We start from the raw sequence: 25,254 nt of genomic DNA, 5'->3' as shown, positions 1-25,254 counted from the left end.
CGGCGGGAGATCCGGTTAGAACCACCAACTGGTCAGCCTGCCACCACCTGTAACTTACCTCTAACTACCACCACTAAGTAAAGTAACTTCCGTACCTCTCCACTTCTTCCCCCCCCTCCCTCTCCACTCTTCCACTCCCTCCCCGACTTCCCCAAAACATTGTTGTTTGTCAACCACCTGTGCGCGTCCTTCGGCCTGGTCTATATCCGACCTTGCCTCCAGAATGAACAATTTCCGTGTATGCATCCATCCATCCATTTCCACCCACCTCCCCTCACCGGGGCTGACAATTCCATCTCCGCGGTAGTTTGGCGACTCCGACGAGTCGGCCTCCGATCTCGATGACGATACATCCGGCCTGCCATTTCCCGAACCTCTGTCCCGTGCCTCCTTTCTCGCACCGGATTTCGACCCCGCCACCTACCTCTCCTCATTGACCAACCGACACCAGAGTCTGGAAGACTTGCGACAAGAACTACGGGACCTCGACCAATCGCTCAGCCGGGAGCTGCTCGACCTGGTCAATGAGAACTATCAGGATTTTCTGTCGCTGGGGATTGCACTTCAGGGTGGAGAGGAGAAGGTCGAACAGGTGCGCGTCGGGCTCCTGGCCTTCCAGCGCGATGTGCGGGCGATCCGCGATAAGGTGGAGGCCCGACAGGAGGAGGTCGAAGGGCTGCTGAAAGAGAAGAAGCGGTTAAAGGGCGAGGTCAACGTGGGGCGCGCATTGCTGGACTACGTGGATCGCATCGAGGAGCTGGAGAGGAAACTCATGATCGGAGACGCCGCTCGCCAACCTCGCGCCGACTCCTCCGCTACCGAGGTCGAGTCGGACTCTGACTTTCTGGACAGCGCCAGCGATGATACTGAGGAAGAGGAGGAGGTGCTGGCAAACGGGGCTTCAGCAACACCGCTCGTCTCGCTGAAAACGCTCGAGCACCATATCCAGAAGTATTTGTACCTGACGAGGCTGGCGGCCCGGATTGGCGAGGAACATCCCTTCATCCAAGGCCAGCGAACTCGGGTCTCGAAGATTCGATCAGCGCTGCTCCTGGATCTGAAAACAGCCCTGGACCAGGCCAGCCATGCGGGTGACAAGCGAGACAAGAGAACGATGGCTATCTTACGCCTCTACAAGATCATGGGTGAGGACGCCACAGCGGTGTCTGCACTGAAGAACATGAAATCCTAGATTCTCTCTCCCGAGAACAAGAGTGAAGCCACTTGTGCATAGCGTCGGCGTTGGGGAAAAGTCTTATGCTTTAGAGATATATGTCAAACAATACCATTATACACCGTGTCCTGCCTAATGAAACATATTCTGTACACTCGGGATATTCAAGAAAATATATTTATGGGCCATGCATGCCGGTGGTGTCGGGGGTTTTGTCGGACTTGAATTCGCCGTTCAAGCTGAAGCCGGGGCCATTTGTGGAGCTCAGCACCTGGAGTCGTGGGTTAGCGACAGGTTCTTGACCGGAGGACGTTAAAGGGGATGGTCGCTGACGTACCACCTCGTAGATCTCCTTGACTATGCGATCGTTCATGGCGGCGGCATCCTTCTTGATCTGCTCCAGAGCGATACGCATGTTGTCGCGCAATTGCTCCGGGGAGAAACCCAACTGGCCGATGGGAAGACGAATGACGGCAGCACGCTCTCTGTAGGTTGTACCACCACGTAGCATCTCGACCCGGGAGGCCACGTCTTCAACCACCGTACCCATCTTTGCGCTGGGCATCAGACCGCGGGGACCCAGGAACCTGCCCAGGCCGGCTCTGCTCAAGGCCTCCATACTGTCCGGGTGGGCGATACAGCGATCGAAGGGAATGTTGCCACCCTTCACCGCATCGAAAACCTCTTGTTCTCCGACCAGAACAGCACCCGCATCGCGGGCTTCCTTCTCCTGTCTCGAACCGGGGGGACAGATGACGGCGATTCGAGATTCCGTCGAGATCGAATGGGGCAATCGGAGCATGTTGCGGATGACGGGACCGTCTCGCTTGGTCTTCAGGCGGATGTGCAGTTCATACTTGGAGACAGTGGGCTGGCGGCCGACTTCGAAGGCGCGGATATATCTGCAGTCCCCAAAGATTGAGTGATCAGCGACTGACTTGTCTCTGGGTCGAATGACAATTCCGAGAAGCAGTTTGCACATACCTCATCGCATCGCACAGCGCAAATTGCTCCATATCCTTCAGGTTATGCTGCGTGAATTCCTTCTTCAAACCCTTTTTGCCCTTGACGTTGAGCTTGTCCTTGTTGCTCTTGTAGCCCTGGCTCTTGACTCTTTTGGAGCTTGCCTTCGAAGCCCATCGCGTCTGCTGAAAAGTGGAAACGACCGAAGCCAAGGGGCCAGGTCGCAGGGCAGATCGACAGGAAGAGACCAACCCCCGTGCCGCAGTGGGGAGCAATGAGTGCAAGGAAGACATGGCGGCAGGCGTGTTTGACCCCGGATTCTGAATGAACAAAACGCCAAATGCCAAATGGGAAAGCCAATGTTTTTTGGCCGCCGACGGGAAATCGAGCAAGTTCCGTTCCGAGTCCGGGCGGCCCTGGAAAGGCGGAGAAACAATACCGCCGGCGGAATCCCGATTGAGTCAAAAAAGTGCCCCTCTCCGCCCCTCCCCGCCTTCTACTTCTTCACTTCTTCCCATCATCCCAATTCTTTTCTCACGAAGAAGCGAAGAAGAGAGATGTCGCAGTTTCAGCTGACTCTGGCCACTCGCGCCAACCCGGCCGCCCTGCTGCCGGTCCTTTTGGTTGCCACTTCCCTCAACCAGGAGCAGGAGGTCATTGCTATCAACTACGAAGATAGCGCTGTCTTGAGCAGTGGAGACAAGGCCACCGTCGAACTCACCGGTGCTAACGGCTCGCCTGTCTATGGCTCCGATAATGCGATCAAGGAACTGCGTGCTGCTTTTCCTTTCCTGAACGCCAAGGATGAGAAGTTGGTACGTGGGTTGAATACGGTCCAATTGCATATGGGTCTACGTCTACTAACCACTGCAATGTAGGAGACCGAATGGCTCTCCCAGCTCGAGACTTTCACCACTCTCGACTTCAAGACCCTCGAGCCTCAGCTCCAGCGCCTGAACAACCACCTCCTCCTGCGCTCTTTCGTCGCTGGTTACTCGCTCTCGACCGCCGACCTCGCCATCTGGGGTGCTCTCCGGGCCAACAAGGTTGCCATCTCCCCCGTGCGCAAGGGTGCTCTGGTTAGCCTGACCCGTTGGTTCAACTTCATCGATGAGCTCTGCCCCTGGGCCGCCACTGCCCTCGAGTCCATGAACGCCGTCGCCAAGGAGAAGAAGACCGCCAAGGCCAAGGAGGGAGCCAGCTACGACATCAACCTTCTCAACACTGATAAGGGTGTGGTGACTCGCTTCCCCCCCGAGCCCTCTGGATACCTCCACATCGGACACGCCAAGGCGGCTCTACTGAACGATTACTTCGCCCACGAGAAGTATGCTGGAACCCTGCTGGTTCGTTTCGATGACACCAACCCCTCGAACGAGAAGCTGGAATTCCAGGATGCCATCATCGAGGATCTGGCCCTTATGGGTATCAAGCCGGACAGGCTGAGCTACACCAGTGACTACTTTGACGAGCTCTACGAGTACGCTATCCGCATCATCAAGGAGGGACATGCCTATGCCGATGATACCGACAAGGAGACCATGGCCGAACAAAGAATGGTCGGCGAGCCCAGCAAGCGCCGTGACGCATCGGTCGAAGAGAGTCTTGCTCGCTTCGAGGAGATGAAGCAGGGAACCCCCGAGGGACTGCGGTGGTGCATTCGGGCCAAGATCTCGTATGACGCTCCCAACAAGACGCTTCGTGACCCCGTCATCTACCGATGCAATGTCGCGGAGCACCACCGCACTGGCTCCAAGTGGAAGATCTATCCTACCTACGACTTCGCATGCCCGATCGTTGATTCCAAGGAGGGTGTCACCCACGCCCTGAGAACCATTGAGTACCGTGACCGCAATGCCCAGTACCAGTGGTTCCTGGACACTCTCAAGCTCCGCCATGTGCAGGTCTGGGACTTTGCCCGCATGAACTTCGTGCGGACCCTTCTGTCCAAGAGAAAGCTCACCAAGCTGGTCGAGTCCGGCGCTGTCTGGGGCTGGGATGACCCGCGCTTCCCCACTATCCGGGGTATCCGTCGTCGCGGCATGACGATCCCGGCTCTGCGCGAGTTCATCCTGAAGCAGGGCCCCAGCAAGAACATCGTGAACCTGGACTGGACCCTCTTCTGGGCGACCAACAAGAAGTACATCGACCCCGTTGCTCCGCGCCACACCGCGCTGTTCAAGAACCAGCTGGTCAAGGCCAAGCTGAACGGCGCGCCTGCCGCGTACACCGAGGACAAGCCCAAGCACGCCAAAAACCCGGCCATCGGCACCAAGAAGGTGACCTTCAGCGGCTCGATCCTGTTCGACCAGGAGGACGCCAAGACCTTCAAGCAGGACGAGGAGATCACGCTGATGGCGTGGGGCAACGCGATCGTGCGCAAGATCGAGACCGACGCCGCCACGGGCGCTGTCACCGCCCTGGAGCTCGACCTCCACTTGGAGGGTGATTTCAAGAAGACCGAGAAGAAGGTGACCTGGCTCTCGGCCGACCAGGAGCTCGTCCCCGTCGAGCTGGTCGACTTCGACTTTCTGCTCAACAAGGACACCATGACCGAGGAGGACACCCTCGAGGCCGTCCTGAACCCCCACACCGAGTTCCGGGATGAGGCCCTCGCCGACGCCAACGTCGCCGCCCTCAAGGAGGGCGACATCATCCAGTTTGAGCGCAAGGGCTACTACCGCCTCGACCGCCCCTACGCCCCCGGCCAGCCCGCCGTGCTGTTCAACATCCCCACCGGTAAGGCGGGTAAATAGATCCGCTTCCTTTCTTTTGAGGTATAGACGGCCTATGAAGATACGAAGAATAAACTTTTCGGATTTTAGTTTGCACAAAAAGACTCGATAAAGGTTCAAGGTTCTTTTGTTCCTTGTTTTTTCTTGTTATCTCTTTCCAGTTCTCCGTACGTAGACGATCACGGGTCAGTCGTGGTCATATTGGTCCAACCGCGTTTTGGCGGGTCCAGCTCGTCCACAAATCAAGGTGTAGTTAAGCCCTTAACCCAGGAACCCAAATCCATCATTAATCCATCCATGATCATGGATGTACAGGCTCATGGATGCGGGCTGTCCGGCATAGAACCTTGTGAAAATTCGAGCGGGTCAAACCGGAGAACAGGCAGGGTTAAATTCGTAGACCTGATGAGCCAATAAGAAGCGGACTCGGTGAATAGCCCTACCTTACCTTATCTACTCCGTAGTGTGGATGGAAAGGACTGCCACCAGCTGGAGGTGGGGATACTTCAGGGTCTCTACTAGGTACCGGTGACCAGCCACTGCACCACCTCTCTATTCAAGCGAGTAGCTACAGCTACAGCTATTAGCTACTAGCTACTAAATGGTTATGCAAAGAGAGGCTGGTATGGACCACGAATCGAGGGGCACTGGAAGCTAGACGCAGCTGATCTCGGAGCTACCTTATTTCGACTGCGGTTAAAGGGAAAGGAAGAGGGAGAGAGAGAGGGCCAACTTGAATAAGGTATGACGGCTAATCGAACAGGACCTCTTTTCTGTATAACTCACACAAAGATTATATGATCTCATCTCAATACACGACCCCGGAAAGAAAGGGGGAGAGGAGAAAAGAACCCGTGTACGGTATTCAGGGTTCAGTTACAAGATAATCCCCCTTCCCTCCCCCCTCCCACCCTCCTGGGCAGGCCACGACAACGGAAGCGGCCGACAGCCGACGGCATCGACTACCTTACCAGCCCGCCAGCTCCCTCCACATCCACTTGGTCTCCTCCTCCTCCTCCTTGGATCCGACCTCGGTCCCGGCGCCGAACTCCTGCCCCACGACGCAGACCAACCAGACGTCGTTCTTGGTGGCGTCGAGGAAGCGCTCGGTGGCCGAGTTCTTGGGGTAGATGCGGCGCCACTCGTCCCAGATGCGGTAGGCCTCGTCGCCCCAGGCGCGGAAGCTGACCTCCTCGATGATGGTGGGGGAGACGATCTCCTTTCCTCTAAACACGCCCCAGGTGACGGCGTTGACGTTGGCCGGGTTGATGTCGATGGGGTCGGGGTCTTCGGCGTTGGCGCTGGGCAGGGAGGACTCGAAGTCGCCGCGGACGTTGGTGGCGAACCAGGCCAGTTTCTCGTGGCCGTGGCGCTCGAGCAGCGGCTTGAGGATGGTGTGGTAGTCCGCGCTGGGGCAGAAGAACTCGACGAACGGTTTTTGGAACACGAACCCTTCCCCGGGCGGACCCCAGCCGAAGATCGGGTCGTCGCTGCGCACGCCGTTGATGGCCGGTTGCGAGGCCAGGGTCCACCACCCGCGCTTGTCGATCAGCTGCAGGAGTTCCGGCCGGATGATCTCCGTCTCGGCGTTGAGCGTCGTGCCGGACCCCTCCTCGGCCCCGCCTTCGCTCCACGGTACGATGTACAGCTCGCCGGACACGTGGCGCCGGAAGAGCGCGCTGATGTCGTCGCGCGTGACTGGGTACCCCCAGACTTTGTGGGCCACGGCCGGCGGGATGTGCAGGGAGGGCCCGTACCCGTCAATCTCGCCGAAGGCAGGTGAGCGCGCATCACCCCATCGTCCGTTGGGGAAGTCGTCCCAAGTCGCTTCTCGTCCGAGGGCGCCGAGCCCCTCCGAGATCTGCAGCGTCGTGCTGCGGTCCGGTGGCATGGCGGGTAGACCGGCGCTGAGCGCGGTGGCTTCATGGCTGACGGACTCTCGCGAGGATACATCCGACGGCTGTAACTTGTCGACAATGACGCGGTTGTGGGGCATGGAGCTGACCGAGGAGCGGCGGCTGGCGAGCGCGAGCGCCGGGGTCTCGAGGCGGGCGGCCGAGTATGCCGCGGAGTCCTCGATGGGTTCGTCATATTCTGTGTACGGACCGATGAGGTCGCAGCGCTCGAGCAGGAACGACACCGTCTTCTCGAGGTTGAGCGTGTAGAAGTGGAACCCACGCAGGCCTGGAGTGGGGAGACTGCGGATGCCGTCGACCAGGTCGCAGACGATGTCGACACCGGCGCGCTTGACCGCGTCGTCGTCGTGCTTGATCTCTTCCAACTTGGACAGGATGTGCGGGGGGATTTTGACATGGCTCAGCTTGGTCACGCGCGTAAGGATCTTGTAGCTGTGGAGGGGCATCAAGCCGGGGATGATGGGGATGGTCTTGAAGGCGCCGGATTCGTGGTTTCGTAGCATGTTCTCGAACTTGGTGTAGGCGTCAATGTCGTAGGTCAGCTGAGTCATGATAAAGTCGGCGCCCGCCTGGGTCTTCTCGACCAGGTACGGCACGTCCCTGGCGGGGTCCTGGCTGTCCTGGAAGTTGTCTGCCGGGTGACCCTCGGGGTAGGCAGCCACACCGATGCAGAAGTAGTCGCCGTGATGCTTGCGGATGTAGCGCACCAGGTCCACCGCAAAGGTAAAGTCCTTGTTGCTGTCGTCCTCGCCGTGCATGTTGTATTCCTCGCTGCGGGGCGGGTCACCACGGAGGGCGAGGATGTTCCTGATGCCCAGGACCTTGGCTTCCTCCAGCGCCTTGTCCACCAGGGCACGGCTCATGTTCGTGCAAGTCAAGTGTAAGCATGTGGTCAACTGCAGCTGGCGCTGACAGATCTCGGCCAGTTCCAGGGACCTTTGCGCGGTACTTCCTCCAGCGCCCCAGGTGACGGTGACGAACAAGGGACGAAGGGCCTGTGCCATACGCTCTAGACGGGCTTGAAGATTGGCGAAACCCTAATGGCGAATCCATGATCAATCAGTATATGTGGCTTGGGTTGGAGTCATCTTGCGGTGCGGGGAGAGGGAAATAAAAGCCCCACCATCTTGGTCTTGGGAGGAAAAAACTCCAGCGAAAAGTAATTCGCATCGGGCGGCAAAGCCGCGATCTTATCGGTAATCTTCTCCATGGTGAAGGCCGGCTCTTCTGCGGTATCTAGTAGGAGACGATGGCGAGAGAAGGGGGGAGAAGTGGCCGAGGAGAAGAAGACGCAAGAGAAGAAAGGCGGCGGTGGGGAAGAAGATCTGCTTCTGGCGTGGACTCTGAGGGGCCCTCCGGAAGAGGCAAAATGACGAACTGCCGATCTGGTCGGGCGACTCCATTTCATCTTTTGCCCAGTACTGTACTTGTTCACTAAGTACAAGTACAGTCCATTCACTAATTGTACATGCAATCACCCATCCTGACGGTTTGGTGTGGCGCATTCGTTAAAGCATGCGTCCTTCGTCCTGGCCGACTGCCTGCATTATGCAATCACACCGACGGCCCTCTAGGCTTGGCTGCTGCTTGCTCCACGAGGCAATCGGGCGTGTGAGAAACTGGTGAACCATGGAACTCTTGTCGCAATAGGTGGTAAAGCACGAGAAGGCAGACAATTGGATTAATGACGATAGAACATAGAATATCGGACAGGGTCCATTGTTCTTCTCAGGGGAATCCAACTATAGAGATTAAATCAATTATCAATTAAACAACCATCAGCCATGCAAACAGGGCAAACATTAAGCACCACCACCAGCAGTGTATCGCAACAACGAGGTTACTCAAGACAGATAGATGCAGTCCACCTCAGACATACATACATACATGCATACTGCCCTTCCTGCAGCCTGTCAACCTGTCAATGTGATCAACCTAACTTCCCCAGCTTCAATCCAACCTTACCGATCAAGATTCCCAGACGAGATTCAACGAATCCCACCTCCCCGCCATCCCCTCAGCCAACCGTCCGACGGGAATGACATTGCGATAACCCAGAAAATGGCCTCTCAACGCTCAATCTCCCGTCTCACCCACTTCTCCTCCTCCTCCTTCTCCTCCTTCACCTCCCACCTCAAGCCCTCCTCCCGCCGGTACACCTCGACCACCCCTTCCCCTTCTCCGCCCGCCGCCGCGAAAGACCTCCGCGCTCGCCTGCAGCGATTCAACGACCGCCTCCCCCCGTTCCTGCGCACCTACACCACGCCGCTCCTAGGCGCGCCCGCAACGCACGTCACCTCGTTCCTCATCCTGCACGAGCTCACCGCCATCGTGCCTTTATTCGGGCTGGCAGCCGCTTTCCACTACGGCAACTGGCTGCCCGATCTGACCGCGAGCGAGTCCTTCCAGCAGGGCACGCAGCGGTTCCAGCGGTGGCTGCGCAAGAAGGGCTGGGTGGATGAGGTCACGCAGGTGGATCTGGCTTCCCTTGTTGAGGGTGATGGTGGCGGACTAGCGGAGCGAGTGGCCGGGAACAGCCGCAGTCAGACGGAAGGCGTGCGTCTCGTGCTGGAGTTTGCGACGGCGTACACGGTGACCAAGTTTCTCCTGCCGGTGCGGATTGCGGCGAGTGTTTGGGCTACGCCGTGGTTTGCGAGGGTGATTCTGGGGCCCTTGGGGAAGGGGGTCAGGGGGCTACTAGGGAGGAAGTAGACAGCAGTGCTGTGACACTGATGCTATGTTCTACGCGGCAAGGAATTATTGTATAGATGGAGATGAGGTAGAGTTAGATCTGGAAATGACTTGTATTTCTCATGGGGCTTTTGGGTTTTCTAGATTGTTTCATCTAAAGAGCGCTGCCTCCCACATGCTCGAGGGTTGGTAGGCTCCGAAATGGTAAAGCTGAGATGAGAAATTTAGGCCTTCTCGTAGATCCAGTCGAACTGGCTCTGCTTCCAGCTCTGGAGCTCCTCGGGCTTGAACCAGAGGGCAATCTCCTTCTTGGCGTTCTCGACGGAGTCGGAACCGTGGCAGACGTTGCGGCCGACATCCTGGGCCAATTGTCAGTGGTGTTTTTGGGGGCTGAATCTAAGGGCAAAGGGCTCTTACGATGGCGTAGTCACCACGGATGGTGCCGGGGGCGGAGGCAAGGGGGTTGGTGGCACCGAGGATGGCTATTCGACGTTGTTAGTATCGCTGTAGTAGAACGATGGGAGAGGAAGTCTTACTGCGGCCGGTCTTGACGGCATCACGGCCCTCCCAGACCATGGCGCAGATGGGGCCGCTCAGCATGTCTATTTGAGAGATTAGCATGTGTTTGTTGTATCATAACAGCCATCCAAGCTACTCACAGGAGACGAGTTCCTTGAAGAAGGGCTTGTCGCTGAGGTCAGCGTAGTGCTGCTCGAGGTGCTGCTGGGAAGGAGAGCACAGCTTCATGGCAACGAGCTTGAAGCTACAGGACAATTAGTATGGCTGGGGAGGACAATGATCGGCATTGAGGGACACCTACCCACGGTTCTCGAAGCGAGAGAGGATGGGGCCAATGAGTCCGCGCTGGACACCATCGGGCTTGATGGCAATGAAGCTGTGTCCGGTTGTTAGCTTCGAAGTCAATGCAGATGAGTGTTGAGGTCAAGCGTTGTCAATCTGGGCAGATAATCGACACATGGTTGACAGAGAGAACGAGACCAGTCAACGCATGAGGAAGGTGAATAATGAGGAGCATCAACTTACGTCTGCTCGTTGGACATTTTGAAGGATGTGGATGATAACGATTCACGGAGATTCGAATGAGAGGAGGAAAAGGGAAAGGAAGCAGAGCCGGCGTGAGTTGGGCGAAAAATATAAGGAGGGACCGCAAACGCGCTGTGTGGGGCTCGACGGAAAGGGACGCAAAAGGAGGGGCAATGCCTTTTGAGCCTTTGAGGGCCTTGTGGCCTGGAGCGGCCACCTCAATGGCCTGACCGCCTCACCGCCTGAGGTGTCTAACCCCAACCTCCCGATCGAGTTTAGAGGCACACTAACCCCAATCCAGGGAGCTTCCGTCACGGTCATCGCCAATCTGGCCAGGCTGGAACTATTCACATGTCACTCTTATTCGAACGTCCCAGAGCCTGTCGCTTCTTGATTTGACCTCCACCTCTGGTAGATGCAGGTCCTCACCCCTAGTGACTGGTGAAGTTTATTTTTTTCAGAGATTGAGTGTCTCTGATTGCATCTTATCTATTTAAGCTCGCAACATGGCCGGCTTCCGGCCATCGTCCACCCGATGGACCCTCTTATTATCCTTGGTGATTGTCCTTGGATGTCTCATCATCCCAGGATGTAAGTTCTCTCTCAAGGTTTTTCTCGGTATCGTGCTTAAGCCTAATTGCAACGTATAGTTGCCGTGAAACACGAGAGTTTCAAGACATGCTCACAGTCAGGGTTCTGTAAGCGGAACCGAGCGTTCGCCGACGATGTCACCGCGAAGGGCTCAACTTGGTCCTCCCCTTACGAACTCGAATCCTCCTCTATCCAGTTCAAGGATGGACAACTGCACGGAACCGTTCTCAAGTCTCTATCCGCGGATGAAAAGGTCCGGTTGCCCCTCGTGGTCTCTTTCCTGGAGTCAGGCGTCGCACGAGTCACCGTCGACGAGGAGAAGCGCTTGAAGGGCGAAATCGAGCTTCGACACAACAGCCCGGCACGCAAGGAACGTTACAATGAGGTGGAAAAATGGGCTTTGGTTGGTGGCTTGGACTTGAGCAAGACCGCGACCTTGGAACCAGAAACCGAGGCTGGAGTTACCCGGGTCTTGTACGGTCCAGACAACAAGTTCGAAGCGATCATTCACCACAACCCCTTTAAGGCGGAGTTCAAGCGGGACGGACAAACTCACGTCCAGCTGAACCACCAGGGATACTTGAACTTGGAGCATTGGCGGCCTAAGGTCGAGGCTCCGGAGGGCAGCGAGCAGGAGACTTCGGAAGACGAGAGCACCTGGTGGGAAGAGAGCTTCGGAGGTAACACGGACTCGAAGCCCAGGGGCCCCGAAAGTGTCGGATTAGATATCACCTTTCCTGGCTACAGCCATGTTTTCGGTATTCCCGAGCACGCCGACTCCATGTCTTTGAAGCAGACTCGGTAAGCGGACCAACTACCTATATCATGAAGACGCTAACCGAATCTTAGCGGTGGTGATGGCAACCACAATGAACCTTACCGCATGTACAACTCGGATGTGTTTGAGTATGAGCTCAACAGCCCGATGACCCTTTATGGCTCCATTCCGTTCATGCAAGCTCATCGTAAGGACTCTACCGTCGGCGTCTTTTGGCTCAACGCCGCAGAGACCTGGGTGGACATTGTCAAGGCCACGTCGTCTCCCAACCCTCTCTCCCTTGGTGTGGGCGCCAAGACAGACACCCAGAGTCACTGGTTCTCGGAGTCTGGTCAGATCGACGTTTTCGTTTTCCTGGGACCGACACCGCAAGACATCAGCAAGACTTATGGTGAACTCACTGGTTTCACTCAGTTGCCTCAACATTTTGCCATCGCGTATCACCAGTGTCGCTGGAATTACATCACCGATGAGGATGTCAAAGAGGTAGATCGCAACTTTGACAAGTACCAGATCCCCTACGACATCATCTGGCTGGACCTCGAGTACACTGATGACCGGAAGTACTTCACCTGGGATCCGCTTACCTTCCCTGATCCTATTAGCATGGAGAAGCAGCTCGATGAGTCGGAGCGTAAGCTCGTGGTCTTGATCGATCCTCATATCAAGAACAAGGATGGATACACCATCTCGGAAGAACTGAAGAGCAAGAACTTGGCCACTAGGAACAAGGACGGGGAGATCTACGATGGCTGGTGTTGGCCTGGCTCATCGAACTGGATTGATACCTTCAATCCGGCAGCCATCAAGTGGTGGATGAGCTTGTTCAAGTATGACAAGTTTAAGGGTACCCTGTCAAATGTCTTCATTTGGAATGACATGAACGAGCCATCCGTTTTCAACGGACCCGAAACCACTATGCCCAAGGACAACCTGCACCATGAGAATTGGGAGCACCGCGATATCCACAACGTGCATGGTGTCACTTTGGTCAATGCCACCTACAATGCCCTGTTGGAGCGCAAGAAGGGCGAAGTCCGCCGGCCCTTCGTCTTGACCCGCTCTTACTATGCCGGTGCTCAACGGATGTCAGCCATGTGGACGGGCGACAACCAGGCGACCTGGGATCACCTTGCTGCCTCGCTACCAATGGTGTTGAACAATGGTATCGCGGGTTTCCCCTTTGCCGGTGCTGATGTCGGTGGCTTCTTCCAGAACCCAAGCAAGGAACTCTTGACCAGATGGTACCAGACCGGTATCTGGTATCCGTTCTTCCGCGCCCACGCTCATATTGACACTCGCAGACGTGAGCCGTATTTGATTGCTGAGCCTTTCCGGTCCATCATTGCGCAGGCCATCCGCCTGAGATACCAGCTCTTGCCTGCCTGGTATACCGCCTTCCATGAGGCTTCGGTGAACGGGATGCCGATTGTGCGGCCCCAGTACTATGTTCATCCTACCGACGAAGCAGGCTTTGCTATTGATGATCAGCTTTATCTCGGCAACACGGGTCTTCTTGCCAAGCCGGTGGTGGCCGAGGATGCTACCAGTGTTGACATCTATCTTGCTGACGACGAGAAGTACTATGATTACTTCGACTATACCGTCTACCAAGGAGCAGGCAAGCGGCATACCGTGCCCGCTCCGATGGAGAGGGTACCTTTGCTGATGCAGGGCGGCCATGTCATTCCTCGCAAGGATCGCCCACGCCGCAGCAGCGGACTTATGAGGTGGGATCCCTACACTCTTGTTATTGTGCTGAACAAGGACGGCCACGCCGACGGTACCCTCTACGTTGATGATGGCGAGACGTTTGACTACGAGCGTGGCGCTTACATCCACCGCCGCTTCGCCTTCCGAAATTCTGCTCTGTCGTCCGAAGATCTCGGTGCGAAGGGTCCCAAGACGAACGAATATCTGAAGAAAATGGCTGGGGTTCGCGTGGAGCGGGTCATTGTTGTTGATCCGCCCAAGGACTGGCAGGACAAGACCAGCGTGACGGTGATTGAGGAGAATGCCAAAGCTGCCACCACCGCCTCGATTGAATATCACAGCCAGCAAGATGGCAAGGCATCGTATGCGGTGGTCAAAAACCCCAATGTGGCCATTGGCAACTCGTGGCGGATTGAGTTTTAGAATTTGGGGCGATAGACTAGTGGGTTACAATAGTATATTGAACTCCACGACCATTCTGGCAGAAGCAACAGTGTCAACAAGCTCAAGGAGAATGTAAAACGTAGTAATGTAGAGCCAAGTGGCGAATAAGCACTCTGGGCACTGGGCGGCAGGTTGTATTGTTACCCGTTTGGGACGAGACTCGATTTTTGGCGCCGATCAGTGGGGCTGAGTCAGCGGGCGCCAGGGGAAAAAGTAAAAGGGAGGAAAGACGCATCCGGTGGTGGCTTGACTCTCGAGGGGCTGGAGATCTGACACGGCCGTTGCAATCCATCCTTTCATTCTCTTCGTTTCTTCCAGCGTGGTTTAGGATCTCGGTGTGTTTTTATGCGCGACTCCTCTTTTGGCCGACAGTTATAGATCATCTCATCTCCGGTCCACCGCAATCTCCGCTCTCAACACGTTCTCATACGCTTCGACGGGCTACTGAACACACCATGAATCTCTTATCGCAAGCCCTTGAATATGGAGCTCCTCTATTGTGCGCTTCTATGTCCGCTGTTGGCCTGACCAGATCACTGATAATGAATCTCAAACAGTATCATGACCTCGCCGGTCACCTCGTATGCGGACCAGATCCTCAGCATCCACCGCAGCCGAAGCTCGGCTGGCTTCTCCATGGACATCCCATTGATCATGCTTATTGCGTCGATTCTGAAGTAAGACGTGTCGTGGGGCAGTGACGCGACGGGGACTGACACATAATACCTAGGGTCTTCTACTGGTTCGGCGCCAAGTACTCTCTTTCGCTCCTCATCCAGGCCGTCCTCACGATCGGAGTGCAGATTATTCTGCTCAAGGTAGCCCTCGACAACCGGCCGGCCCCTGGGTTGAAGAATGGCGTGGAGCACGTCCCCTTTAGCAGCGTCGACAGCGGGCAGGGGTTCACGAGACCGTATGATTTCTGGCAGTGGCGGAGCGCGAAGCCGTATGTTTCCGTGTTGCCCCAATTGCGATGTGGCTGCTGACCCAACTGATTGTGTAGTTACTGGATGTTCCTCGCCTATTTCACCGTTGGCCTCGCCGTCGTCCAAGTCTTCCTTCCGCCGCTCGCCTACTCGCAGTCCTATATCGGTCTGCTGGGATACGTCGGCCTCGCAGTGGAGGCGACGCTGCCGTTGCCCCAAGTCATCAAAAACCATCAATCGCGGTCCTGCGTGGGGTTCCGGCTGTCGGTGGTTGCGGCGTGGATTCTGGGTGACATCACGAAGCTGAGCTACTTCTTCTGCAGCGCGGAGGTGATCCCCTGGTCGTTCCGGCTGTGCGCGATGTTCCAGTGCATCTGTGATTTGTATCTAGGACTGCAGTTCTGGATGTATAGTGGACCCTCGTTTGGGGCTGCGGGCAGTCCTTCTCGGGGTGCGAGTGAGGGGTGGGAGGTTGAGGAGAAGGATATTCGGATGACTTGATGCCTTTGTTGGCGTGTATATAGATGTGGCAGTTTGTTGTAGGGCTAGATTCTTAAATTGGATCTTCAGACTACACAGGCTGTTTTGTTGGAGACTATAGATATATTCATGGAGCTTTCTTGTTGTTTTACAGTGGAAACGGGACCGCTCTCCGTCCGATCGATCGCCGAGCGGGCGGCAGATGACATGCCGCTGCCGCTCAGTCCGCGGGGTCAACTCCATCCCCCACCATCCATCCTTTCGCTCTCAAGTGTTAGTCCGTTGCCTGTTTCCCGTACTGCACAACATCGAAAGCTCCCAACCATGGCCTCCAACACAGAAACGATCCGAATTGGCTATGTGCCAGGTATGTCTGCCCTTAGTATTCCAGCAAGACCATCACCACCCCTCATACATCCCAAGCCATTCTCCTGCGCAAGAAATCAAACCAGAGCCACCAGTCCCCCACCACCCACACCCTCCCATACTTCCTACCAAGGTACTAACAGAAAAAAAAGAGCACTACCTCGGCCCGCTGCACCTGGCGCTGCGCTCCTCCGCCGCCGCCCAGCTCCCGTTCGAAGTCCGGCTGGTCCCCTTCCCCTCCGGCACGGGCCACATGATCACCTCGCTCCGCGACCAGGAGATCGACCTCGCGATCGGGCTGACGGAAGGCTGGGTCGCCGGGCTGGTGGGCAAGCAGCAGGCGCCGAAGCCCGCCGCGACGGACGGCTACAAGATCGTGGGCCACTGGGTGGACACGCCGCTGCGGTGGGCGATCGTCACCGGGCGCGAGCGGGAGACGATCCGGGGCGTGGAGGATCTGAAGGGGGGGAGGGTGGGCGTAAGTCGCTTGGGAAGGTGAGCATCCTACATAAAAAACATGATTCGCCCTATACCAAGATTGCCACGACTGACAGTGCATGGTGGCATGGTGCATGGTTACAGCGGCTCCCACATCATGTCCTTCGTCCTCTCGCAGACCCACCACTGGTCGGAGAGGGACACCCTCACCCCAACCATCCTGGGGCCCTTCGGGTCCCTCCGCAACGGGGTCACCGGCTACGATGACACTCCCGATCAACACCAAAAAACGACCCCGACCCCGACCCCGACCCCGACGGCCGACTTCTTCATGTGGGAGGAATTCACGACGAAGCCGTATTTCCGGCCCACGGTCGCAAACCCGCACCCGCCGTTGAAGAAGATCGGCGAGATCTATACCCCCTGGCCGTCGTGGATGATTGTCGCGTCGACGGCGACGTTCCCCGTTGGGGAGTTGGGGAGGGATGCGAGGTTGGAGAGCCTGTTTGAGGTGTTGGATCGCGGGATTGAGGAGTTTGAGGCGGATCGCGAGAGGGTGATCAAGTTGTTGGGGACCGGGGAGCTCGGGTGTACGTATGGGGAGGAGGATGCGCGGGAGTGGATGAAGGATGTGCGGTTTAGTCAGGGGACGCGGGGGGTCAAGCGCGAGGTGGTGGATGGGGTCGTGGATGTGTTGAAGGTTGCGGGGGTTATTGATGGGGAGTTGGAGAATGAGGCGGCTTTTGAGCGGGTGGTGGGGATTGCGCGGTAGATTGTTGAGGATAGTTAGTAGTTTGTCCCATGCAGTGGTATATCTCGTGAGAGTAGGCAGGCCGAGTACTCCGTACCACGTAGGGAATGCCAACCCAGCGTCAATGCTGTCTAGTCCAGACCAAGTGCGGTTCCACAATCCATGTCCTGCTGTGTTCGACCATAGGGATCAGTGGGGAGCACAGGTAACGTTAGCCCCAATGACCTCACTGTCGCTGTAGCCGCAGCCTACAGCCTACAGCCTACAGTACAATCTACCTCCACCCCAATACTAAATGACTCTTCATTTGAGTATCAACGAACCCTCCCACTGCACAGACCCTAATGCCAATCCCAGCGATGCAGCCAGGCCACCTAGCATACCATATATCCCCGGGCCAACAGTCGCCCGGCGCATTCCTCCCCGCCCCTCATCCAGAGGATCCCATCCGCAACCGTCCCCCAAAATAGAATTTAGGTTGAAAGCACGTCCATCAGACGCAGGTACACAGACGCACAGGATGTTTCAGAGGGCAGGAAGGGTCTGGACAAAGCAGAGCGTTGTCCGTGCGCGGGATTAGGATCGACCTAGACAGACCCGTGGACGGGGACGGGGATGGGGATGGGGATGGGGATGGGGATGGGGATGGGGATGGGGCTGTTTGCACGTTTCTGGTTCCATCCCTTGGCTTGTGTATCTTGCAGGCGTTTTCTTTTTTTTTTTTTTTTTTTTTCCTATGGTGTTGTGCTACGCGGGATGTATACTAAACCTACTAGTGCTTGGTTGTATAACACCAGCAGAAAGTATATTTCGATCATCCTACCTCATCATCATTGATGGTCTTGTCAAGTGCAGTATCACCCGCCCCTGCCCCTGTCCCCATCATCCACTGATGATACTGAGCCTTCGTGACAGTGGGGGTAAGGGGTATGAGGATCCGGGAGGGGAGCGCGAGGGCGTGTGATTCGACCAAAGGTTGCTTGTCTTGTCTTGTCTTGTCTTGTCTTGCGTATTGGAACAGGTCTGGACTAAACGTGCTCTGGTGGTGAGTCGCCGTTTTCTGTTCTTACTTTCCTACTTACCCCGGTCAATCAATGGTCAATGATCATCTTGTCCCTTGCATGGTGGGCGCGTGGCTTCCGCTTGACGATGAAATGGGGGGACGGGAACAGGAACAGGAAGTAGATGCGGTGGTCAACCGGCAGATTGTAGAGGGATGGTTTTGCGTCATTCGTTAGGGATGGTGGGGGGTTTGGGCAATGCGGGCAATGCGGTGGAAGAAGGCTTAGAGGCTAGGCCTTGGGGGAGGCCGGAAGGGGAATCGAATTGTGTTTAGCTTTGGATTTGAGGCGTTTGGGGTTGGAGCGCAGGATTTGAAGATGGTGCCGGGTGGTTGTGATGTGCTGTATCGTGCTGGTGGTTCGGGTGTGGTGATTGATCATGGCGTGCTTGAAGCATTAGGGCTAGAGCGGTTGGGCTCTCCCTCCGCTGGATCAACTAAAACTACACGTGGATAACTGCTACCTCAGCGACAGCTCTACTCTGTCTGGTAGATCATGTTCACGAAGTCAATTGGGTTCTACCTCTACCCAACTCAACCTGGCAGCATTCTTCCTCGAGGCCAGTTGCCCAGGGATATGGAATGCGAACTTGGCCCCGGCCGGCCTCAACTCCGCTCCCAACTCCCAATCCAGTATGACCTTTTCCCCCCACTCCACCCCCCCCAAACTAACCCGATCACAGGCACGGCTACGGCTATCAATATGACAGTTCCGGCCGTCAGGGGATGCTCTCTTCCCCGCCTCGTCCCACTGGCGCCTCTTTTGTCCGGCTGCGCGTGTGTCTGTACTCGGAAGTGTCAAGAATGTGTGGATGATCCTGGCCCTGACGATCCCGGAAAGAACCACACTCTTGATCAAGACCATGCGATCAGAACGCATGACAACGATAACTGGCTCTATCAGATGGGTGACCGGTTTGGGGTTATTGACGTTAACGTCGTTAAGGTTGGCTGTCTAGAGGGGAAATGGGGATATAAAGTGGAGGTTGCTGTCTCATCGGGCTGGATGGAAGTTGAGGTTATTCGGAAACGAGGTTCGACAAGCGACACACGAGATACTGACTTAGGGGAAGCATTGTCACCACCACCACCACCACCACCATCACCACCACCTGAGTAAGCATCAGTTATACCCCCTCTTTCGTCTTTTGTTGTGCAAAGATATCTGTTCACACTCTTCCCTTCGTGTTGTCTACTTCCAGCACATCTTTCCACTCGTGTGGTCGATTATCGAACAGCACGATGTTCTTCCAATCCATCCTCGCCTGGACAGCGGCGCTGGCTTCGCTGAGCGGAGCGTCCGCGAAGCTCGATCTTTCGTCCTCGAACAATGTGGCTGTCTACTGGGGTGGGTGGAGTGATACTGTGACAGATGGACGTTCAAACTGACTTAGGGCTAGGCCAGAACTCGTATCGGGGGTCGGGGAACTTGGCGCAGCAGAATCTGTCCTATTATTGCGACGGTAGAGTGTCCACACCACCTGCCCACTTGCGACATGCGACTCTGGGCAGAGCTAATCTCGCGACCAGATCCCAACATCGATGTTCTTATCCTGGCGTTTGTGATGCGGGTGAACGGGGCAGGCGGCGTGCCCGAGTATGACTTCGCCGACACCAGCAAGGCTTGTCCGTTGTTCAACGGGACCAATTTGCCCAATTGTCCGCAGATTGGGTATGTACCGCTCTGTTTGCGGGGTAAATGTTGACCCTAACCCTGGCCAGCAACGACATCACCACGTGCCAGCAGAAAGGCAAGACGGTGATCCTCTCCATCGGCGGGGCGACGTACAGCGAAGGCGGGTTTGCGTCCGACGCGGCGGCGCAGGCCGGCGCCGACTTGGTCTGGCAGACGTTCGGTCCGCCGCCATCCAGTAACAAAACGCTTCGCCCCTTCGGCAACGCCTCCGTCGACGGCTTCGACTTCGACTTCGAGGCCACCGTCAACAAGATGGCCCCCTTCGCCAACCGCCTGCGCGCCCTCGCCGACACCGACCCCTCCAAGCCGTACTTCCTGACCGCGGCGCCGCAGTGCCCCTACCCCGACCTCGCCGACCAGGAGATCCTCAACGGCCCCGTCTCCATCGATGCGGTCTGGGTGCAGTTCTACAACAACCCCTGCGGCCTGACCTCCTTCCAGCCGGGCCAGTCCACCCAGTCCTCCTTCAACTTCGCCCAGTGGGACACCTGGGCCCGCACCGTCTCGCAGAACAAGAACGTCAAGGTCCTCGTCGGGGCGCCCGCCAACACCGGCGCCGCGGGGTCCGGGTACGTCTCCAGCTCGCAGCTGCAGCAGGTCATCCAGTACACCAAGTCCTTCAAGTCGTTTGGCGGCGTCATGCTGTGGGATGTCACCCAGGCGTACGGCAATCCCGGGTACTTGAGTGGGATTCGCTCCGCGTTGACGCAGACGATGTCGAGGATTTATCATAAGTTTCGGTATCCGGTGAGTGGGTTGTAGGGGGGTTTACTGAGGTGGTGGTGGTGATGGTGGTAGTCCTCTCAGCCCTGCGCGATCGACCTCATTTCCTCCCAATTCGCTCTTCCTGAACTCAGGTGACGGGCGACTTGGACAATTGGCACGTGCTGACTTGATTTTCCCGTCAAATCAACCCCCACGACTCGCGGGAGCAACCGACTGCTCATGGGTTATCGGTCTTGGCTGCATGGATAGTTGCATTCGAGCTCAGCTGCAGCATCGCGTCCATTGAACGCCTACAGGACGACGGGGAGGACGACCACGGAAGCAGGCACGATATGCTTCGGGTGTGGTTTGGATTTGTCGATGGCGAGAGCGTCGTATGCCACAACGCCCTGATATCATGAAGTATCCGGCGGCGCTGTGGAGTCGCATCCCAAGGATTTTGGGGCTGAGGATGGATCGTGATGGGAAAGTCGTTACGGCGGATTACATCGGGATGCGGACGAGTTTGCAGGGGGTGTTTTTGCGGTGGGGGATGCTGGTAGCGAAAAGTGATGAGAGTAAGAATGTGCCTCATGCTTTGTTTGCGGGGAACAGGGCTCGTGTTTCTGTATGGTAGGTTTTGTTTTGATTTATTCTGTCTGTGGATTGATTAATGAGTGGGCGATGAGTTGAAGAGGCTGTGGGAGCGGGTGCTGGAGGATCGGAGGTGAGTGTTGCGCCTCGTCAGAAGCCATCTTACTCATTCTATCAAGTCAGTCTGCTCAAGTGATCAAGAGTATATATACCCTAGCTTGATGACACGTAGCCTATACTCTATGTCGGCAAGGTATAAGTATCAGATACTGAGGCAAGTCATTCACCGTATTCCAGCCCTAACTACTGTATACATCTCTTCATCGACGAAAAACTCAAATCAATTACCCACTATGAACTGCCCTGTCGGACAGCCTTATATATTAATTAAGTACTGAACAATTACCCAGCAGCAGCGCAGCATCGAAAACATCACATAACCCATAAACCGTACTTCTTATACTCCTCCTCCTCCTCAACCCTACCCAACCTCCTAACTTCCTCATCTACCCCCAATAAACCCCCCAGCTAATCCTCCACCCCCACCACTGCCTCCTCCTTCCACCCCACCGAAATCACCCACTCGCGCTCCCGCACATCCCGAGCTCATCTACTCCAGCTCCTCCTCCTCCTTCGAGGCCGCCAACGAGAAGCGGCCCTTGGGCTTTCCAGGCTCCTCATACTCGACCGTCAACCGCGCCAAATGGCCCAACAGATTCTCAATCTTCAGGTCACCCTTATCGCGCTTGGCGCGGCCCAGATTATCAAGCCACTTGAACTTGTTCAGCATCACATACACGAGGGCGATCACGATCTCGACGCCCAACGAGTAGCCCCAGACGCGCACCACCGTCACAATATCCGTCCAGCCGTTATTGGTTTCCACGAACTGGTCTTTCGGGATCGTGGGCATGTTCTGGTTGCTGAACCATCCAAACAAACAGAAGATTGTGGCCAGGATGTCAACCCCCAAAATGGCGGTGACTAAATGGATGGACGGCCAGGTGTCCATGCCGCGGGTGACGAAGATGAGCCAGTTCTCTGTGAGGGCCACTTCCAGGAACAACACTTCTTGGATGGAGCCCCAGTTTTGGATGATTCCGCCAGAAGGTAAAAACATTGTGCCGCGGACGACCCATGTGCCCAGGGCGAGGAGCAGGCCCAGCAGCACGGATATGAACCAGATCTTCGGGAGTTGCCATTCCACGGGTCGTAGGTCGAAGGAGGCGTTGTCGTAGGCGACGGCTACTGTTGCGAGATCGGCGAAGAGGGCCAGGAAGACGATGAGTTCAACGCGGATGCTCTCGTTTAGAATGATCATGCTCGTCACGAGGTAAATTTCCAGGTGCAGGCACAGCGCGATACGGTACTGGATGTAGGCTTTCATGCGGTGGAAGATCTGGCGCGCGACCTTAATCGAGTCGATGATCGTCGACAGGCCCGGCTCAAGGAAGACGATGTCCGAGGCGGATTGGGCGGCCTCGGACGCGCCTTCGACCGCGATGCCGCAGTCGGCTTTCTTCAGGGACGGCGCGTCATTGACCCCGTCGCCTGTCATCGCCGTCAGGTGGCCCCGGTCCTGCAGCATCTGCACTACTTGGTACTTGTGCTCGGGGAACACCTCCGCGAAGCCGTCGGCTTTCTCGACCAGGTCGCCTGCCATGGCTCCGCTGAGCCCGCCGTGGATCAGCTTGTCCGAGTTGTACACCTTGGTTCCGAGGGCGAGCATCTTGCACGTCTCCTTGGCGATCGCGATCGCGTCGCCCGTCAGCATCTTGACGCTGATGCCCAAATTCTGCGCCTCCGTGATCGTCTGCGCCGTGTCTTCGCGCGGCGGGTCGAACATCGGCAACATCCCCAGGAGCGTCCAATCTTCACCCTCCCTCTGCACAGCGACGCCCAGCGAGCGGAACCCGCGGTGCGCGAATTCCTGCGCCTTGGTCTTGTAGTGGTCCGCTGTCTCCTTAGAGCAGTTAGTCAGCTGGAGCACCGCCTTCGGCGCGCCCTTGGTGCACGTGTACCGGATGCCGTCGCAGCTGGCGACCGTCACGATGCGCTTGGACACCGGGTCGAACGGCGTGAACTTCTCCGTCTTCCAGCCGCGGCGAAGAATCTCGCGGGCCTTCGGGTACTGGCGGAGCGTGAGGATGGTCACTTTATCGATCGGGTCCAGGGATTCGATGTTGTGAGACGAGGCCAGCACCGCCACCGCGAACATCCAGTCCACGTCCACGCCCTCCGCCACGTATGGCTCCCGGATGCTGAGTTTGTTGGCCGTTAGTGTGCCGGTTTTATCCGAACAGAGGATATCAACGCCCTAATCTTTGTCAGTGTCGCTCCGTGTTTTGCTGTGTGGGAGGGTGCATACCGCTAGAGATTCGATGGCAGTCAGTTTCTGCACGATGGCCTTCTTCTTCGCCAGGTACGCGGCCCCCACGGCCATGGTCGTCGTCGTGACCACAGGCAAACCGACGGGAACGCCGATAATCAGCAGAGCAAGGGTGTAGTGCAGCAGCGTCTGCTGGCCCGGCGAGGCGATGGGGATGTGGCGGAAGAAGCCACCGATCCACGCCGCCAGGATCCACGCCATGACCAGGATCAACAGCGACGTTCCGATGTTGTCCATGACGATCTCGAAGTGGCCCGCGCCCTTGGCGGACAGCACCATGCTGGCGGTCTTGCCGACAAACGAGTTTCTCGCCCCAGTCTGCACCACGGCATAGGCCTTGCCGCGCTTGCAGCCGGTGGTGTAGTAGATCATCCCACCCATATAGCGGTCCACGGCCAGGGACTCGCCGGTGATGGCCGAGTGATCGCAGGCCAGGATGGGGTACCCGCGCCTGGGCTTCGACTGCGGCTGATCCTTCTCGGGATCCTCCCCGCCGATCTCGGCTTGCTTTCCGGGCTTCTCGGGCTCGTTGTCCTCGAGATCGGACTCGGAGGTACTGCTGAGATCGCCTTGCTCCAGCATTCTCTTGTACTCCTCAAATCCATTGGGGTCGTTGTAGTCGCAAATCACCTTAGCGTCGCCAGGGATGACATGGCCCTCGGAAACGATAATCTCCACCGCGTGTTAGTTTTGGACTGCGTTACTGAGAGGCCAGAGAACCTACCACGTCACCTGGAACAAGCTCCCGAGCGAGAATCTCCTGCTGCTGGCCATCACGGATGACCGTTGCTCTCATGGCGATATCGCCCTTCAAACTGGCGACCACGTCCGCGGCTTGCTTTTCCTGGTACCAACCCACCGCGGCGTTCAAGCAAAGAATACCGATGATGACACCAAAGTCGATCCAGTCATCCAAGCCCGCGGCAAGAAGCACGGCCAGTTCCATGACTACCTCACCAAGTCAGCTCTACTTTTTTGGGCTAGGCAGCACAGCAACATACCATAAAGAATCGGACCCCGAAAGTAGGATAGGATCTTGGCGATGGGGTTCTCCTTCTCGGAGGTCAATTCGTTCCAGCCCGAGCGACGCCGGCGGTCCGGCACTTCGCTGCTGGACAAGCCCTGGCGGATGTCCGTGAGGAGCCACTCCTCCGGATAGCCCAGCTGCTGATCGACGTGCTTGACGAAGACCTTGCGCTTCTTCCAGGGCGCGTACCACACGCGCTTCATCTCCTCCTCGCCCTGCCCTTCGTCGCCTCGCCCACCCTCGCGATAGGTCGAGGCATACTTGACCAGTTTGCCGTACTCGTCGAGGTTGGCGTAGTCCTCCTTGTAGGAGACGCGGGAAATCCGCCGCGAGTCACGGCGCTGCTCCGAGCTCGAGGGCTGCGGTTGTGCGCCGCCGCCTCCGCGTTCGACGTCGAGCGTGTTGGCCACCGTGGTTGGCACTCCTTGCTCAGCCATGGTGTGTCTTGGATTAAATCACTTTGCCTTATGCAGCAGAGGGGGGGGGAAGGTGGGGGTTACCCTCTCTCTTTCTGCTTCTCTGCTGTCCTCCGTTCCGTATTACGAACCGGGAGGGGAAAGACGGCGAAAGCGAGAGAGAGCTAGAAAGAAAAGGATGAAGACGCGAAAGCAAACGATAGGCTGGGAGAAGTTCACCATAAGCCTCTTTTCCCCAACAGCACAAAGAGAAGATGCAAGAGAGAAAAGGCTTGACTAGCAGTGAGCGGCGGAAGTGCAGGGGAGCAGCGCGGACGACATCTGCGGAGAATCACCCTTGTGCAGATAATCATGCTG

General features: G+C 56.8%; 11 protein-coding genes across 11 annotated transcripts; 7 read left to right on the top strand and 4 right to left on the bottom strand.

Annotated features, from left to right (window-relative positions):
- Positions 1 to 4: 4 nt before the first annotated feature.
- Positions 5 to 1,192, top strand: ASPACDRAFT_1883492 (COG2 family protein; the record flags this gene model as incomplete). Its single annotated transcript, XM_020198334.1, has 2 exons — positions 5 to 238; positions 308 to 1,192. The coding sequence occupies exons 1-2, from the start codon at positions 224 to 226 to the stop codon at positions 1,190 to 1,192; spliced, it is 900 nt and encodes a 299-aa protein (XP_020051833.1). The 5' UTR covers positions 5 to 223.
- Positions 1,193 to 1,352: 160 nt separating this feature from the next.
- On the bottom strand, positions 1,353 to 2,430 carry ASPACDRAFT_36069 (mitochondrial 54S ribosomal protein uL1m; the record flags this gene model as incomplete). The annotated part of the gene is made up of 3 exons (XM_020200171.1): positions 1,353 to 1,445; positions 1,512 to 2,076; positions 2,159 to 2,430. The coding sequence occupies 3 exons, from the start codon at positions 2,428 to 2,430 to the stop codon at positions 1,353 to 1,355; spliced, it is 930 nt and encodes a 309-aa protein (XP_020051832.1).
- A 264-nt stretch (positions 2,431 to 2,694) lies between these two features.
- Positions 2,695 to 4,893, top strand: ASPACDRAFT_36370 (glutamate--tRNA ligase GUS1; the record flags this gene model as incomplete). Its single annotated transcript, XM_020200200.1, has 2 exons — positions 2,695 to 2,952; positions 3,016 to 4,893. The coding sequence occupies 2 exons, from the start codon at positions 2,695 to 2,697 to the stop codon at positions 4,891 to 4,893; spliced, it is 2,136 nt and encodes a 711-aa protein (XP_020051831.1).
- A 679-nt stretch (positions 4,894 to 5,572) lies between these two features.
- On the bottom strand, positions 5,573 to 8,142 carry ASPACDRAFT_126930 (methylenetetrahydrofolate reductase (NAD(P)H) MET12). Its single transcript, XM_020196986.1, has 2 exons — positions 7,912 to 8,142; positions 5,573 to 7,825 (listed from the first exon to the last, which is right to left on the bottom strand). The coding sequence occupies exons 1-2, from the start codon at positions 7,996 to 7,998 to the stop codon at positions 5,840 to 5,842; spliced, it is 2,073 nt and encodes a 690-aa protein (XP_020051830.1). The 5' UTR covers positions 7,999 to 8,142; the 3' UTR covers positions 5,573 to 5,839.
- Positions 8,143 to 8,849: 707 nt separating this feature from the next.
- ASPACDRAFT_47845 (uncharacterized protein) lies at positions 8,850 to 9,500 on the top strand (the record flags this gene model as incomplete). Its single annotated transcript, XM_020202019.1, has 1 exon — positions 8,850 to 9,500. One exon carries the CDS (start codon positions 8,850 to 8,852, stop codon positions 9,498 to 9,500), a length of 651 nt encoding a protein of 216 aa, XP_020051829.1.
- Positions 9,501 to 9,571: 71 nt separating this feature from the next.
- Positions 9,572 to 10,655, bottom strand: ASPACDRAFT_81967 (nucleoside-diphosphate kinase). Its single transcript, XM_020205990.1, has 6 exons — positions 10,524 to 10,655; positions 10,300 to 10,374; positions 10,139 to 10,242; positions 10,016 to 10,081; positions 9,897 to 9,961; positions 9,572 to 9,838 (listed from the first exon to the last, which is right to left on the bottom strand). Exons 1-6 carry the CDS (start codon positions 10,538 to 10,540, stop codon positions 9,704 to 9,706), a joined length of 462 nt encoding a protein of 153 aa, XP_020051828.1. The 5' UTR covers positions 10,541 to 10,655; the 3' UTR covers positions 9,572 to 9,703.
- A 265-nt stretch (positions 10,656 to 10,920) lies between these two features.
- Positions 10,921 to 14,084, top strand: ASPACDRAFT_81966 (glucan 1,3-alpha-glucosidase ROT2). Its single transcript, XM_020205989.1, has 3 exons — positions 10,921 to 11,114; positions 11,174 to 11,915; positions 11,964 to 14,084. Exons 1-3 carry the CDS (start codon positions 11,030 to 11,032, stop codon positions 14,026 to 14,028), a joined length of 2,892 nt encoding a protein of 963 aa, XP_020051827.1. The 5' UTR covers positions 10,921 to 11,029; the 3' UTR covers positions 14,029 to 14,084.
- A 420-nt stretch (positions 14,085 to 14,504) lies between these two features.
- ASPACDRAFT_47842 (PQ-loop repeat-containing protein) lies at positions 14,505 to 15,476 on the top strand (the record flags this gene model as incomplete). The annotated part of the gene is made up of 4 exons (XM_020202018.1): positions 14,505 to 14,548; positions 14,607 to 14,726; positions 14,780 to 14,995; positions 15,053 to 15,476. 4 exons carry the CDS (start codon positions 14,505 to 14,507, stop codon positions 15,474 to 15,476), a joined length of 804 nt encoding a protein of 267 aa, XP_020051826.1.
- Positions 15,477 to 15,779: 303 nt separating this feature from the next.
- Positions 15,780 to 17,031, top strand: ASPACDRAFT_36202 (uncharacterized protein; the record flags this gene model as incomplete). Its single annotated transcript, XM_020200188.1, has 3 exons — positions 15,780 to 15,822; positions 15,974 to 16,316; positions 16,404 to 17,031. 3 exons carry the CDS (start codon positions 15,780 to 15,782, stop codon positions 17,029 to 17,031), a joined length of 1,014 nt encoding a protein of 337 aa, XP_020051825.1.
- Positions 17,032 to 19,312: 2,281 nt separating this feature from the next.
- On the top strand, positions 19,313 to 20,528 carry ASPACDRAFT_36242 (glycoside hydrolase family 18 protein; the record flags this gene model as incomplete). Its single annotated transcript, XM_020200193.1, has 4 exons — positions 19,313 to 19,418; positions 19,471 to 19,533; positions 19,601 to 19,742; positions 19,793 to 20,528. 4 exons carry the CDS (start codon positions 19,313 to 19,315, stop codon positions 20,526 to 20,528), a joined length of 1,047 nt encoding a protein of 348 aa, XP_020051824.1.
- An 883-nt stretch (positions 20,529 to 21,411) lies between these two features.
- ASPACDRAFT_126918 (putative plasma membrane H(+)ATPase) lies at positions 21,412 to 24,967 on the bottom strand. Its single transcript, XM_020196985.1, has 4 exons — positions 24,456 to 24,967; positions 24,179 to 24,402; positions 23,434 to 24,126; positions 21,412 to 23,382 (listed from the first exon to the last, which is right to left on the bottom strand). Exons 1-4 carry the CDS (start codon positions 24,916 to 24,918, stop codon positions 21,676 to 21,678), a joined length of 3,087 nt encoding a protein of 1,028 aa, XP_020051823.1. The 5' UTR covers positions 24,919 to 24,967; the 3' UTR covers positions 21,412 to 21,675.
- Between the last annotated feature and the right edge of the window lie 287 nt (positions 24,968 to 25,254).

The sequence above is a fragment of the Aspergillus aculeatus genome (assembly GCF_001890905.1).
Source record: "Aspergillus aculeatus ATCC 16872 unplaced genomic scaffold ASPACscaffold_20, whole genome shotgun sequence".
Lineage (NCBI taxonomy): Eukaryota > Fungi > Ascomycota > Eurotiomycetes > Eurotiales > Aspergillaceae > Aspergillus > Aspergillus aculeatus.
Note: the sequence above shows the minus strand (reverse complement) of the source record. Positions and strands in the feature narration are given on the sequence as shown.

Coding starts and splice junctions, on each gene's coding strand:
- ASPACDRAFT_81966 (XM_020205989.1), top strand. CDS start 11,030: ATGGCCGGCTTCCGGCCATCGTCCACCCGATGGACCCTCTTATTATCC. Junction 11,115..11,173: donor ATGTCTCATCATCCCAGGAT/GTAAGTTCTCTC, acceptor TGCAACGTATAG/TTGCCGTGAAACACGAGAGT. Junction 11,916..11,963: donor ATGTCTTTGAAGCAGACTCG/GTAAGCGGACCA, acceptor ACCGAATCTTAG/CGGTGGTGATGGCAACCACA.
- ASPACDRAFT_81967 (XM_020205990.1), bottom strand. Junction 10,243..10,299: donor TCTCGCTTCGAGAACCGTGG/GTAGGTGTCCCT, acceptor ATTGTCCTGTAG/CTTCAAGCTCGTTGCCATGA. Junction 9,962..10,015: donor TGCCGTCAAGACCGGCCGCA/GTAAGACTTCCT, acceptor AACGTCGAATAG/CCATCCTCGGTGCCACCAAC.
- ASPACDRAFT_126930 (XM_020196986.1), bottom strand. CDS start 7,998: ATGGAGAAGATTACCGATAAGATCGCGGCTTTGCCGCCCGATGCGAAT. Junction 7,826..7,911: donor TTCCTCCCAAGACCAAGATG/GTGGGGCTTTTA, acceptor ATTCGCCATTAG/GGTTTCGCCAATCTTCAAGC.
- ASPACDRAFT_126918 (XM_020196985.1), bottom strand. CDS start 24,918: ATGGCTGAGCAAGGAGTGCCAACCACGGTGGCCAACACGCTCGACGTC. Junction 24,127..24,178: donor AGCTTGTTCCAGGTGACGTG/GTAGGTTCTCTG, acceptor CACGCGGTGGAG/ATTATCGTTTCCGAGGGCCA. Junction 23,383..23,433: donor CTGCCATCGAATCTCTAGCG/GTATGCACCCTC, acceptor GACAAAGATTAG/GGCGTTGATATCCTCTGTTC.